Source organism: Musa acuminata, chromosome BXJ1-3, assembly GCF_036884655.1.
Source record: "Musa acuminata AAA Group cultivar baxijiao chromosome BXJ1-3, Cavendish_Baxijiao_AAA, whole genome shotgun sequence".
Taxonomy (NCBI): Eukaryota; Viridiplantae; Streptophyta; class Magnoliopsida; order Zingiberales; family Musaceae; genus Musa; species Musa acuminata.
The window spans coordinates 4,789,162-4,803,520 of record NC_088329.1 but is presented as its reverse complement, the minus strand read 5'-3'; the positions used below and the strand labels follow the sequence as shown (position 1 = coordinate 4,803,520).

General features: G+C 42.8%; 2 protein-coding genes across 3 annotated transcripts in view; both read left to right on the top strand.

Annotated features, from left to right (window-relative positions):
* LOC135618277 (transcription initiation factor TFIID subunit 2-like) overlaps positions 1–5,757 on the top strand; it is a 41,379-nt gene extending 35,622 nt beyond the window's left edge. For both annotated transcript variants that reach the window (XM_065119163.1, XM_065119157.1), the window contains exons 20-25: positions 1,253–1,342; positions 2,927–2,985; positions 3,096–3,186; positions 3,265–3,433; positions 3,503–3,686; positions 4,216–5,757. In XM_065119163.1, coding sequence (XP_064975235.1) covers positions 1,253–1,342; positions 2,927–2,985; positions 3,096–3,186; positions 3,265–3,433; positions 3,503–3,686; positions 4,216–5,230 — 1,608 coding nt within the window. In that variant the 3' untranslated portion in view covers positions 5,231–5,757. The remainder of the gene's footprint in view (positions 1–1,252; positions 1,343–2,926; positions 2,986–3,095; positions 3,187–3,264; positions 3,434–3,502; positions 3,687–4,215) is intronic.
* Positions 5,758–10,184: 4,427 nt separating this feature from the next.
* On the top strand, positions 10,185–13,349 carry LOC135618271 (probable auxin efflux carrier component 1c). Its single transcript, XM_065119151.1, has 6 exons — positions 10,185–11,933; positions 12,008–12,281; positions 12,385–12,470; positions 12,584–12,741; positions 12,896–12,972; positions 13,068–13,349. Exons 1-6 carry the CDS (start codon positions 10,667–10,669, stop codon positions 13,132–13,134), a joined length of 1,929 nt encoding a protein of 642 aa, XP_064975223.1. The 5' UTR covers positions 10,185–10,666; the 3' UTR covers positions 13,135–13,349.
* Positions 13,350–14,359: the final 1,010 nt, after the last annotated feature.

Below are 14,359 nucleotides of genomic sequence, written 5' to 3'. Positions count from 1 at the left end.
GAGGAAAGGAAGAGATGCTGTTTTAGTTGTTTGACATATTTTCTTCTCCTGAAGTGATATTTCTGAGATGTAGGAGTCTTGCATGCAGTGGGAGAGAGGTTGCTTTAGTTCAATTCCATTAGATCCTCCATTTCTCATAGGTGCGTACCTCACTTTTGCTTGCAATCCTTGGAGTACCTGTTAACTCGATGACAGAATTGGTTGCTGGCAATAAAATTGAATCACATAGAAGAAAGGTATCTCAGATTTGTTGCAAATTGCCATTAGCGAGGCTCTTCAATGATGTATCATGGAAGCAAGCTTGTCCATCAATTCTTGACGGTTGTTTTCAATGGAGTCTAGCCCTGTTTTATAGACCCTAGAAAAATGCAATTGTGATTTGTCTTGGTCAGTAGGGTGTGTCCATTGGTTTTTTCCATTGATTTTATTTCCAATAAACATCTCTATTGCTGGTATCCCTTCTACCACAGAATTCCAAATCTCTGACCGGATAGGAGATTGTGGTAAATTGCTTTGGTGGAGAGGGTGTTCAACTCTTGGGATACTAGGGGTTTTGTTGACAATCGAATGCACTTTCTCTTTTGTTAAGACAATTAATTTGATCGTGTCTCCCAGACAGGTGCTTGCTTGGAAATCATGTGGTCAAGATCTCATTTATTTTCTTTAATTTAGCTAGCTTCAAATTTTAGAGGTTTAAGGCATGATTTTCCTTTGATTATAAATGACCATGTATTTCTAATAACAAAATAACAACAGCATACATTATAGAAACAAATGGATTACAAGAAACTGTCTTTTTAGTCTGCACAGGCCACAGAGTATCATAGACACTGAAAAGAGTTAATGGAATTTGGTGGTTTAACTTCTCTTTTCTTGAGCCAACAAAGCATAAAAATTAGTTTGTTAAGAGTCATTTTTGGAATCTTTCAGTAAGTTGTGATCTTGTAATCTTGGTAACACACAAATTGTCTCCTGATGCCAACAGGCTACTATGTGGAAACTATGGTGTTGAATTGGTGGGAAGGCTCTTTTGTACTTTTAAAGTTCTTGTGCTGTTTCTGAGGCCTACATTGTTGTTATGCCTCTTTTTTTTTGTCAAGGAGTCTCAAGTAAACATCAATTTCTGTTTTGGTTGTATTCTAGGGATAGTAATAAACATTAGGCTTTTTCAACTGTATTAATTTAAAGAATTGATCTTGTTGATTCTGCTGTATTCATTTTCTGAAGATTTGAGTAACCTTTTCTCTTTCAGTACAATGATAACAATGGAAACCCCTACTCTGATGTGTATTGGCTTGCTTCTCTGGTGCAGTCAATCGGCGAACTTGAATTTGGTCAACAGGTTTGTCGATGAATTTTTTCCCTTATAACTGCATGTAAAACGTTACCTTTCAGTTTTTGCTCGTTTTACATGGCTGCTAGAGGCTAAAACAAGAAAAATATAATTGATTTTGTCTGATTATATATATTGACAAAAGAACATTCAGAAAATGTCTCATAAATGTGTTTTCCGTGATTGGTCTGGAATGAGATATTATATTTTGAAGATTGTCATTTGTTTGAACCGAGGATTATAGTTTCAGGTATCAGACCAATGCTGGTCCATGGTTGGACCGATATAGGTCCAGTCGGCATTGGCATCTATCACAATACAAGGGTGGAGGTTGGGAAGGAGGAGAAGAGGAGAGGAGTGGCCATGCCTGTGTTGGCTGACAATATGGGTAGCACAAGCTGCAGGTAGAGAGTAGCGGATGAGAGAGAAACAAGCTTTAATCCTTAAAAAGAAAAATAAACCCCGACTGGACTACCCAGAAAGGGTTTCTCCATGTACCGGTTCATGTTCCAATTGTTAAATATTGGGTGGTAAGCGACAGTCTGTACAAAATCACATTTCTTGAATAGAATGCATGATTGTGTATAATGATAATTACAAAAGGAAATTAGTTAGGATCCCCTCTATTCGTTATAGAAATTAATTCTTGTGAGATAGGACAACAATAAAGTAAAAATCTTTTGATAAATCATGATCATTAGTTTGAGTCCTATAAAAATGGAATAAAAAGGTACATATAATGGTATATTTGTCTTATCTAAGTTCAATGATCAACACTTTGTCAAAAGGTGCTTGGACACTCGTCTAGGTGCTTAGGCAAGCTGAGGCGAGACTTGAGTAGGTTAAAAGGTTTTAGGTGAGGTTACCTAGATTGGGCACACCTAGGGGAGTGCTTCAGTTGGCATGATGGGCATCCTAGGCTCTCATTTGGGCTAGCCCAGCATTGTCTAGCTTGACACAAACTCAAAACTAATCCTGGCGCACTATTGGGCTTGTCTGATGCACCAGGAAACGCAATGTTTCCCTGTGACCTATGTTTGGTGCTTGCTTGACTCAACTTTGCCCTTCTAAGGCCATGTCACATGAGTTGCCTCAAGTCAGAGGCCCTGTGCAACTTGGTTTCAATCACCCCGGAGCTTGTATGCACTACAGTATCAAAACATATATCTTTAGACTAGTGCGATACCATTTGGTTATTTTATTCTTTTTATCAATTATACTTAACAATAGACTGGCACCATTCCAGTATGCATAGGTTACCAAGACTGGTTTTGGACCAAGGTCTGAATCCTTGCTTTTAGACAGTTTTGTGATCTTCATTAACTTTTGGTCCTGTAGCAACTCACATTGAATTTTGAATGATGGAGCTAATCAGATTACAAGAAAGTGAGCTACTTAATTTGTTAGAACTTCTGGTCATTGTTGTGGAGGACAAAGATGAAGAATAAGTCATGATATATTGCCATTATGCCTTTACCTCTTTTGAATGTAAAATCTTCTATGGGAAACGGAATGTTTAGCACTTCTTTGTAGAACACTAGTACTTTATCTCATGATATCAATGAATATTCCATTGGTTTGTCTCTGTATCAGGGCATTCTCTTTTTGTCATCCCTTCTCAAACGCATTGATCAATTAATGCAATTTGACAGGTATGCAATATAAATTAATGTGATAAAACACAACAATGTTCCACCAATTTTAGAACATCTCTATAAAGTCTCATATAGTTCCCATGTTTTATTTTATTTGTTTTAATCAGCCTTATGCCTAGCTATAATGGGATATTGACGATAAGTTGCATCCGCACCCTAGCACAGATGGCATTAAAGTTGTCAAACTCTGTGCCTCTTGTAAGTTGTCTCTATAAAACTTAAGTTGTCTTTTTTTTTATAGTTTCATTCATCATGATGAAATTCTCATCGATACAGGATAAGGTTCGTGAACTTATAGAACCATATAGAAATGTTGAAAATACATCATGGAAGGTTCGAATTGAGGCAAGCAGGGCACTTTTGGATCTCGAGTTTCATAGTAAAGGCATAGACGCAGTTTTATCCTTGTTCATGAAATTTTTGGAGGAAGAATGTTCTTTAAGAGGTTGTTCATTTCTGCTTTCCTATTCATGTTAATTTCTGGTGTGGCTTCTAACTGATTTAATAACCACAGGAGAGGTGAAGTTGGCTGTGCATGTTATGCATATATGTCAAGCAAATCTTGAATCTGAATCAGGAATGCAAATTGCATGCCCAACTCTTGTTTCTCTTCTTCACCTGCTGACAAGCAGAAAAGCATTCAACAATGTTTTCCTTCGCCACCACTTATTCTGCATTTTGCAAATTCTTGCTGGGAGGTAGTAATTTTACCTGTTTACGTGTCTACTTGATGTTAAGGTTATATCATTGATGGTTCTTTCAATTTGATATCCAAGAGGCTAATGGATGAGTTATGCTATGCATCTTATTGATTGCCCACTTTCTTCATTCTTCTGCTAGCCAAAATGATTACCTCTTATTTTTACTATTCCATGGAGAAAATCATCCTTTATATTCAGCCAAAATTTTTTTGTATGAATTTTTGACTTGTTATCACATGATATCTAATGACTTCATGCAAAAAGGATATTCATGATCAGCTAGTTGAGATGGCATTTTGTACTGTTTTGTCAGAGTTACTGAATTTGCAAAATACATAAATGTAGATTATAAAAGGTAACAATTTCATATCTAGTCGAATACCTGGTTCAGGTAAACGTTACTGCTTGTGAGACCTAGAGAACTCATAATTCACCAAGTTACATAAGACAGATCTGTAGCTCACAGTCTGTTCTTTTATTTTTTTGTCTATTAAGTTACACTAAATTCTTTCATTTTCATAATCAGGTCTCCAACACTTTATGGCATTTCAAGAACTCAAGTACATGCTTCGGTAGCTGCTGAAACATGTGAACAAGTGACGAGACCTGCATCTTTAAAGTTAAAGATACCAAAGCCTCAGGAACCTCTTGCAGAGACAGTTAAACCGTCCGAAGCTCTGCCGACTGCAGAAACTGTTAGAGAGGGTGATACTGTTTCTAACTGCAGCGAGAGAAGGGTGAACGTCATAAAGATTAGGGTTAAGCAACGTTCGTCATCTAGTAAAGCAGATGATGCTGATCACCAGATGGAATATTCTCGAGGTGGTCCAAATGATGCTGAATTGGGCCCTTGCAGTTCTGTTTCAGTGGATGCACCTGCCAGAGGAGCAACTGAGCCTTTCAACATTAGCAGCCAAAACAATGAGGAGGTGAGCTCTTCTCATGATCGTGAGTCTAGGATGACTGCAAGCATTGGCAGTGCAAAGTTAGCAAGCGAAGAGAAGCTTGGTAAAGAATTGCAATGTACTGCTGATTCGAGACTAGATGCTCTTTCGAAGGATCAATTATCTCTCAAGAACATAAATGTTGAAGAGATGGTCATCAGTAAAACTGCCTGTCTTCAGGACCTCTCTGTGGTGAGACATGATGGAGAGGGAGCTATGCCTCCTGAAAATGCTGAGGAGCTCAAAGAAAAAGGAAAGAAAGATAAGAAGGACAGGGAAAGAAAACGAAGACGAGATGATAAAGTAGACAAGAAAGATGATCCTGAGTATATAGAGAAAAAGCGCCTGAAGAAAGAGAGGAAACGGAAGGAGAAAGAATTGGCTAAAATGCAGAAGGGTGGAGATAGGAGTTCTTCCGATATGAAGATCTCATCCAGACCTAGTGAGTCAAGGGGCTCTCTTGTTGATTCGAAGGTGGAGCCAGGTGTTGAAATTCATGCCCTAAAAAACAATGAAAGTATTAGTGAGACGGCCCAAGGAAGCATCACCTCCAAATTTAGAATCAAAATCAAGGGTAGAAATACTGATAACAGTTAGTCATCAAAAGTTGCAACAGGTTAAAAGTAGCACCTCATATTGAGAAAGCAGAAAAGCAAGGTCGAGTTCATCATTATGCAGCTTAGCACCAAGAACAAAATCTAGCGAGCACTTTACTTACATATCTTGAAGAAACCACAGCACAAGGCACATCAACCAACTGCATAGTGCCCGTCAAGCGGTGGAAAGATGTTTCGACTTTGCTTTGGCCTGCTACCTTGGGTTTGGGTCTTCCGGGGGCATCTTCAGCACCATTATTCTTTTAGGTCTGCCAGAGATGTGGCACATGGGTTTTTCTTTTCTTTTTTTTTCCCTGCTAAAGCTGAGGTTGAAACATAATTTTGTTAGTTATGCTAGCTGTAATGTGTTGCGCAATTTTCTTGTATGATTCAAGTCCGAGTCTGTGCTTGAGATCGTAAATTGAGCCTAAGCTGCGATTGATGAGGCTTTCATGATGAACATGTTGTATGAAACAAAGGCGTCGATGTATATACGTGTCCCCGACACGGAAACACGCTATTCTTTTCTATGCAGGGTTGATGACTCCAAATTGATAGAAAGAAATGAGAGCAAAAATGTTGATAGAAAACTTGAAAACATGAGACTTTTCTAGATGCTGCCACTGAGGCTGCACAAATTTTCAGGTGGTTCGGCAAACTTGAAAGTACGTATGCCACTGTTGGTAGATTGCAATCAGAGTCAGTGTAAGTAGGCCATTGTTGTCGTTGCACCAACATTAAAAGCTCCATGCTCCACTAGTTTCGGTTTGTTTGAGTACATAATTGTACAGTCACCTTTTAAATTTGGATTAAGTTTACTCTTTCTATCTTTTATGGTAAGTTGTACGTCCTTACCATATGTCTAATATCACGATCAACACAAAGGATAGAACTACCATGTCCTCATCCAGGCCTGAGATAAAAGTATGATTTAGTGTTTGTTTAAGATATCAGTGATCATACAAGAGGGAGATGGCAGTAAAGAGGATAATCCTCCACGTCGTTATGGTACCGCGCAAAAGCGAGAGGTAACGGCCAAACTGTGAAGAGAATAAAGGAAAGGGATCGCACTCCTGTTGCTACTGTGGAGGTGGACTTTGGCACCCCACCTACTGTGAAACAAACAGATCCCAAGTGCCAGAGATATCGTAAATGTTCTTCATCCTTCGATGCACTTCCTCCTCAATTGTTGTTGAAGGGCATATGTGCTCCAGGGCACATGCTCCTATATCTGCATGGTGGCGAGCAGAAGTCGAAAGCTGCTTGAGCTTACTATTTAGTGTAAGTTGCATTTAAGAGGCATTAAATACGGCAATTTTGGGGTTGGAGACTTCCTATGAATCATATTAAAGGCTGAACCATCTTCTCACCCACTACAGAGAAGAGGGGTTTCACTGTTTGCAGGAAACAAGAAAATGGGAATCATGAAGCTTCATTTGCTCAAGAGCTTCCACAGTTGGGAATGGTTTCATTCGCATGCATAAAATCCTTTATTTGTGTTATATAAAAAAAATTCTGATCCATTCAAATGGCACCTGCTGCTTTCTTCTGTAGCATTCATCTGTTTGTGCCAGGAAATATCACTATTGCTTTCTATGATGATAAATAGTAGAACCTGTCATCACATATTCCCAACAACAGTACTCGAAAACTATTTTGCCAAGTAACTTACTATTTCTCTTTTTTTTTTTTTTTTACTTTTTGTCTGCTGAATTTTCTCTGTCTTGGTGGTAAAACCCATAAGCATATCGGCCCTTTCTTAATAGTTTAAAATTTCCAAATTTCTAATCACCCAGTTAAGATCTTTATCATGGTAGGAGAGTAGATGATAAGTTTGATTCCTACATCTCTTTCTCTTTTCCACTGTTTTTATTATAAATTATTTGGACAGTATCCATTCTTCATTTGGACTTTCTATGAGATTCAATCACTTCTGGATGATACAATAAGAACTTATCACGGATCTTGATGCAAAAAAATTAGAATACAAAAATAGTTTTTAGATACTCACTAGATTACTTGAGTAAAAAAAAAAAACAAAGAATTCATCTGTATGACAATTCAAAGTGGACTCGTGTTGCTGATTAAATACTTGTATGAAGCATCGTCTTCCATTTATCACTGTCTATGGATTGCGGAGGTGAGGGGCAATGTTTCCATAAAGAAAGGAAGCATCACATGGAGTGGCTATGGGCAGGATGAAAAGTCTGTGCCGCAGAGTACTACTGCTATTCTTCTTCTTCCTCTTCCCCATCTGCCTTTGCACATCATTACACACTGCATATGATCTCCATCATTGTTGCTTGGCGTCACATTCAGATGCCACTTCCGAACCCCTCATCCAACCAAAAGGTGGCAGGAGATGTCACCCATGAACACTGTTGGTCCCCATCGCAGTGATTGTCCACATGCTCTTACAAGTCATATCTTTGATGGGTCCAAGAATGGACACTTCCTCCACACTATATTCCCCAACAGGCCCAGCTCTAAAGCTAAAGAGCTTGTTGCGGGGTTAAGTAAAGTTAGATTTGCTGCTAACAGTGGAGAGTTTGCGTGGGTGGTGCGTTAAACAATCGATAACAACCAGTCAAGCACATTGAAGTTGGAGTAGATAATAAAACACCTTTTTCTAAGTGAGCATATAGTCTCAATTAATTGCTCCATTAAGTACTAATTGTAGTTTGAAACCAAAAAAATAATGAAAAAAATTAAGTCCATATATTTGGAATGAATTAGTCAGTCATATATAAATTTTGACCAAAATTTCTTTTTGTTCTTATACTCCTAGCAAGAAATACATCCAAGAATTAGTGTTGAAAAATTGATGTTATTTGATTCACTAAAGGTCGAAGGTAGATAATAAAACACATTTTTCTAAGTTAGCAAATAGTCTCATTTGATTGCTCCATTAAGTACTAATTATAGTTTGTAACCAAAAAAAAAGAAAAAAAAATTAAGTCCATATATTTGGAATGAATTAATCATAAAGCATATATATAACTTTTGACCAAAATTTCTATTTATTCTTATACTCCTAGCAAGAAATACATCCAAGAATTAGCGTTGAAAATTTGATGTTATTCGATTCACTAAAGGTCGAAGGTTTGACATCTCATTCGTTAAATCTTTAAGGATGTTAGCATCCGAAGATTCATTTAAAATTTCTAAACGTTTTGATTTATTTAGTAAAAGAAAAATATATGAGTTTATAAGACGCTTCATCTAAAATTTATATTAAAAAATTTATATTTTTAATATTTAAATTAATAATAATCCAGCAAAAAAAAAGGATTATTGAAAACATCATTAATAATAAGGTTATTTTTGCTTTTAACTTTCAAGCAAACATAAAAGGATGGAAGACTATTAGCAGAGATTTAATATGATTGAATCCATGGTGACCAGATCATGATGGTAGATTGCATCAGAGAAGAAGAATTTAAATGCTTCCTTAAGATCTGCAACCCATAAAGAAATAGCTAAGTTGGCTATAGGCACGAGGAGTGTGGAGCTACGAGGGATCCATTAGGTATAAGGTGCCATTCCCCAAACACTCTTCTGCTACATGAAGAAGAAGTCACGTAGCAGCGCCGAGTCCATCTCGGAGGACACTCCGGAATCAGAATCCCTCGTTTTGGGGGGAGAGAAGCGAGCCGATGGAATGCATTTTACCGCAAGTTGGAAAGCAGAGGAAAAGATCTCTTTCCTCGTAAAGTCCAGTGTGGAAATTGTAGAACCTATTCATTCTTTCATTCATTCATTCATTCATTCAAAGGCATCACCAAACACAGCCTTCTGCCGCTGCTGCCTTTTGCTTTTCTTTCTTTCCCTCTCCTGCTTTCTTCTCTGTCCCCCAAAGCTGGCGCAGCTCACAAACATATACAGCTGACAGAAGGTGATGAGAAGATGCCCCAAAGCCTCCCAACAGTCCACACTCACCCCTGTGAAGCGTAGTTATCGGACTCGGATCTATCTAATCCATCCATGACTCCGATCCAAACAAATCGTGAACCGGTTTCTCGATCGGTCCAATTTAGGTGTTGTTCGATCGAGTCAGGTCGGTTCATTGCGAACCCCCCAAAATAAGTTATGTTCTACTCTCTTATTTATTTCTACATTCATAATATATTTTATGTATCACTTACTAATTTTTTTTCTCAAATAATAAACGATGAACATACGATATTATTATTTATTTTTAATTTATATTATACTCAATATTTTTACATTTATTTATAAATAAGAGTGAATTAATTGTTTAATTTTCTTTTTCAGAAACCGATCTCTGTAAATCCCTCATGAAATGAGAAAAGGTTTCACCTTTTGGGATGAACGAAACTAAACTAATATGGCGATGAGGTGCTCCAAATTGTTAATGGCCGAGCGTTTGGGTGTCCGAGATTTAAGCAGATGATGATGGCAGGAGGGCACGCGGGTGTGATTACCGATTCCCTCCGGGCGAGGGAAGACTCCGTGCGATCCCTCTTAAACTAATCATCGCCACCATCAACTCGGGATTTTTCTCGCCACCAGCAACAATTCCTGAGTTCGATAAAGCTGTGAGATGTGAGAAGAGAAAGGGTTGCTAATCCGATGAATACATTATTGATATCTCGTCAGCTGTACTGCCATGGTATCATACCAAAGCACGGAAGGCTTCTCACACCCCTACACACAGGCAGCAGCACCACCACCACCGCCACCTCCTTCAATCAACGCTTGCCGTGTCCTCTTCCCTCTTTTAGATTTTAGTGGCTACAAACATCGAAACATTAGCCAGAAACCATCGCATTGAATAAGCTCCGGTGTTGGATTCTGAGCATATAATAAGGCACTAAAAAGCTAAAGCCTGTGGCGTCCAGAGCCATCCCATTCGCTTTGCCCCACGATCTCAGCTCCGATACTTTCCCCTTCTCTCTATCTCTATCTCCTCGGCAGGGAGGCAGCTGGGAGCAGCCAGTGGTGGGAGGGAGCACCGGAGGTGGAAAGGAACAAGGGAAGATCCAAGACAAAGTTATAAGTTGGTGAGGAAGGGCGAGTAAAGAACGCGGCAGTCCATGCTTGGGAGACTGAGCAGTGTGTGAGATAGTGTCTCTCTCTCTATCTCTCTCTCGCCCTCCTTCCCACGCGCTCCACTCCCGAGACCCCCCCCTCTCTCTCTCTCTTCAGCTCTATTAGACCATTCTGCCGGGCGCTGCTGCTTCTCCCTCTCCTGCTGCTAACCATCCGCCACACAAAACAAAGCCGTAACACATGCTCCTCGATGCCATAAACGGTTGCTGCTTCGTCCTTTTTACCTCCTCCTCAGCACTTTCTCCTCTTCGTCATCGTATGCCTCTTGTGTTCTCGGCTCACTCAGAGAACGTATAGAAGAAGAAGAAGAAGAAGAAGAAGAAGAAGAAGAAGAAGAAGAAGAAGGGGGGAGGAAGAAGAGGAAATGATTACGCTTGCGGACTTCTACCATGTGATGACGGCGGTGGTGCCGCTGTACGTGGCGATGATACTGGCGTACGGGTCGGTGAAGTGGTGGAAGATCTTTACGCCGGACCAGTGCTCCGGGATCAACCGCTTCGTGGCGCTCTTCGCGGTGCCGCTGCTGTCCTTCCACTTCATCTCCACCAATAACCCTTATGAGATGAACATGCGGTTCATCGCGGCGGACACGCTGCAGAAGCTGATGGTGCTCGCCGTCCTCGCCGCCTGGTGCAGGCTCAGCCGCCGTGGCTCCCTCGAGTGGACCATCACCATCTTCTCGCTGTCCACCCTCCCCAACACACTCGTGATGGGCATCCCGCTGCTGAAGGGCATGTATGGGAGCTACTCCGGCACCCTGATGGTGCAGATCGTGGTGCTGCAGTGCATCATCTGGTACACCCTCATGCTGTTCCTGTTCGAGTACCGCGCCGCCCGGATGCTGATCTCGGAGCAGTTCCCGGACACCGCCGGGGCCATCGCGTCCATCACTGTCGACTCCGATGTTACGTCGCTGGACGGGCACCGCGACATGCTGGAGACGGAGGCGGAGATCAAGGAGGACGGTAAGCTGCACATCACGGTGCGTCGGTCGAACGCGTCGCGGTCGGACATCTACTCCCGGCGGTCCATGGGGTTCTCTGCCACCACCCCCCGCCCCTCCAACCTCACCAACGCAGAGATCTACTCGCTGCAGTCGTCCAGGAACCCCACGCCCCGGGGCTCCAGCTTCAACCACAACGACTTCTACTCCATGGTGGGCCGGAGCTCCAACTTCGGCGCCGCCGACGTCCACGGCATGAGAGGCGTGGCCACGCCGCGGCCCTCCAACTTCGAGGAGGAGCACGGCGTGGCCAATGCTGCCGGAGCGCCCAACGCCAGCAACGCAGCTGCCAAGTCCAAGCCCAATTACCAGTTGCCGGTGACGGCGGCCACGCAGAACTACCCAGCACCGAATCCTTCGGTTTTCTCGGTGGCGGCGCCGCCCACCGCTCCCAAGGCGTCAGCGGCCGCAGCGGCGATGGGACCTAAAAAGGCCAACGGGCAAGCCCCCCTGTTCAAGGCGGAAGACGGTGGGACTAAGGATCTCCACATGTTCGTCTGGAGCTCCAGCGCGTCACCGGTCTCCGACGTATTCGGTGGCAACAACACCAATCACCACGAGTATGGCTTACCGGCCGCTGATCCTTCGGCCATGAAAGAAGTCCGAATGGCTGTTTCTCCGGGCAAAGGTACGACCTTTCACTCACTCCATCTTCTCATACGCGGTCGTTACCGAGCTTGGAATTTGGACCGATTTCGCCAGTGGACGGGCGGAAGGAGTACCGGGAGGAGTATCTCGACAGGGACAACTTCAGCTTCGGAAACAAAGGAATGGAAGACGGAGAAGGCGGCGGGCACGAAGACGGCGGCGACAAGGTTCAAGGCGCGGCCAAGGGCGGGCTCATGCGGGCGACGGCGATGCCGCCGACGAGCGTCATGACGAGGCTAATCCTAATCATGGTGTGGAGGAAGCTGATCCGCAACCCCAACACCTACTCCAGCCTGATCGGCGTCGTCTGGTCCCTCGTCTCCTTCAAGTAACCCCCATCAACCTAAATGCTCGCTATAATACCCAATAACAAGTATCACAGTTCGGATCGTTCTAAACTCCCATTCCTTTTTGTTCTGTTGGTTCTGTAGATGGCACGTTAACATGCCTGACATCGTGTCGCACTCCATCTCCATCTTGTCGGATGCAGGCCTCGGAATGGCCATGTTCAGCCTCGGTCAGTCCATCCACTGCCTTTCTCAGAAGCTTTTAAGCTTCATCTTTCGAGCTTTTCAGATATCGAGGGTCGTTGTGCTGATGGGCTTCTTCTCTCGTTTGGGTGTTGGCCAGGGCTGTTCATGGCGCTGCAGCCAAGGATCATAGCATGTGGGAACTCCGTAGCAGCTTTTGCCATGGCCGTGAGATTCCTGACAGGCCCAGCTGTCATGGCCGCCGCCTCCATCGCCGTGGGTCTGCGTGGCGTCCTCCTCCGCATCGCCATTGTGCAGGTATGATCCCATCCTACCCGACCCTTTTTGCCGTGCCATGCTCGCTGTCCCGTCCCATCACGACGAGCCCATGCCACGGGCGAACGCCTCACCTTCTCGTCTCACGTGACTCACCCTTAACTCTATTTTATCGCCCGGCTGTTGGAACGAGCAGGCGGCGCTCCCACAAGGCATCGTCCCCTTTGTGTTCGCCAAGGAGTACAACCTGCATCCCGATATCCTCAGCACAGCGTGAGTCCCGCTCTGCCGACACACCCTCCTGCTTTCTCCCCGCCATTAGACTCTGCCTTGTGCACTCGTCTGATCACTGTTCCCACATGTTACAGGGTGATATTTGGGATGCTGATCGCGCTGCCCATAACACTGGTGTACTACATTTTACTTGGCCTGTGATGTAAAGCATCCTTCTCCCCATAGGCAAAAGATTGGGCGGTCCTTGTCGCTACAGGAAATGGCAGCACAGGTAGAGAAGATTAACCAAGTAACCCCAAGTTGTGCGAGAGGGAAACCGATCCCACTCGGAGCAGAATGCAGTTCATTTGAGACGTGTTGGTGTAAAATGATGTGTTATTCAATCCCACAATCTCTCTTGTTCCTTCTTTGTTCTACTAGGCTATCTTTTTCTGCTCCAAATACTTGCTCATCTAAATCAAAGAAAGAAAAGAAGAGCACTGCATAAATAAGAACGAGGAAGAAGGTACTATTACAAGCAAACAATCCCTAGTTATACCAAAGATACAATTACAATCAAAGCTACTTCCGGTTGGTAAAGAACAAGAGGATGAGTCGGGTGTCGGGATTGTGATGGTTAAAGGTGACGTCGAGCTCAAAAGGAGTGGAAGAGGAGGGTGGAGGGGGTTGGGTTAGCTACTTTTGGTCGCCCTCCGACGGGCCCGGATGTCGGAGTCGACCTGACCCGTTCGGCATATTCTACGACATCCTTTCTCTCGGAATCCTGGTCCAACGGTGGGGCTGCCGGTTCATCCGGTCGTCGGGCTTCCGCCCTGCCACCATCTCCGCCACAATTACTATTGTATCGAGAACCGGCACGATACCAGGGATTTGTAGGTGAGTGGAGCTGCAGTGGTGGGGCTCTCAGGTGCAGGGAGGATCCATTACTTTACCATGAAACCCGCACTTTGGCGTAGATGTCTTGGCTTCCTGATTGCTGGCGTTGTTTGGTTGCAGTTTGTCGGGCATTAGGATCACCATTGTTGCTACCTACATCTATCAGCAGGAGGACTAGCGTTTGTCGTATCAAATCTTAGTCAAACAAAAGAGTATTGTTCGTAAGACTTTTGTATTTTATTTAGTTAATGCTCTTACATTTTATTTAGTAAAATGTATATAAGATGCTCTCATAACGACTCTCCGATTCAAAGTCAATTTTGTGTTGTAGTTATAGTTGACATCAGAGGGTTTCTGCGAGAAAGACTATATATATATACATGTATTCCTAATGTTTTAATAATCATAATGAGTTTTCATGGATATTAATATTTAGAGTCTCTATAATTAATTAACAACAATTAACTAGATTTTGTGAGGTATATCTAAGGGCAAATATGCTGTTTCAAAACATTGGAACGATTATAATCGAGCAGGGAATATAACGAAG

Coding starts and splice junctions, on each gene's coding strand:
- LOC135618271 (XM_065119151.1), top strand. CDS start 10,667: ATGATTACGCTTGCGGACTTCTACCATGTGATGACGGCGGTGGTGCCG. Junction 12,282..12,384: donor TGGTCCCTCGTCTCCTTCAA/GTAACCCCCATC, acceptor TTGGTTCTGTAG/ATGGCACGTTAACATGCCTG. Junction 12,742..12,895: donor TCCGCATCGCCATTGTGCAG/GTATGATCCCAT, acceptor TGGAACGAGCAG/GCGGCGCTCCCACAAGGCAT.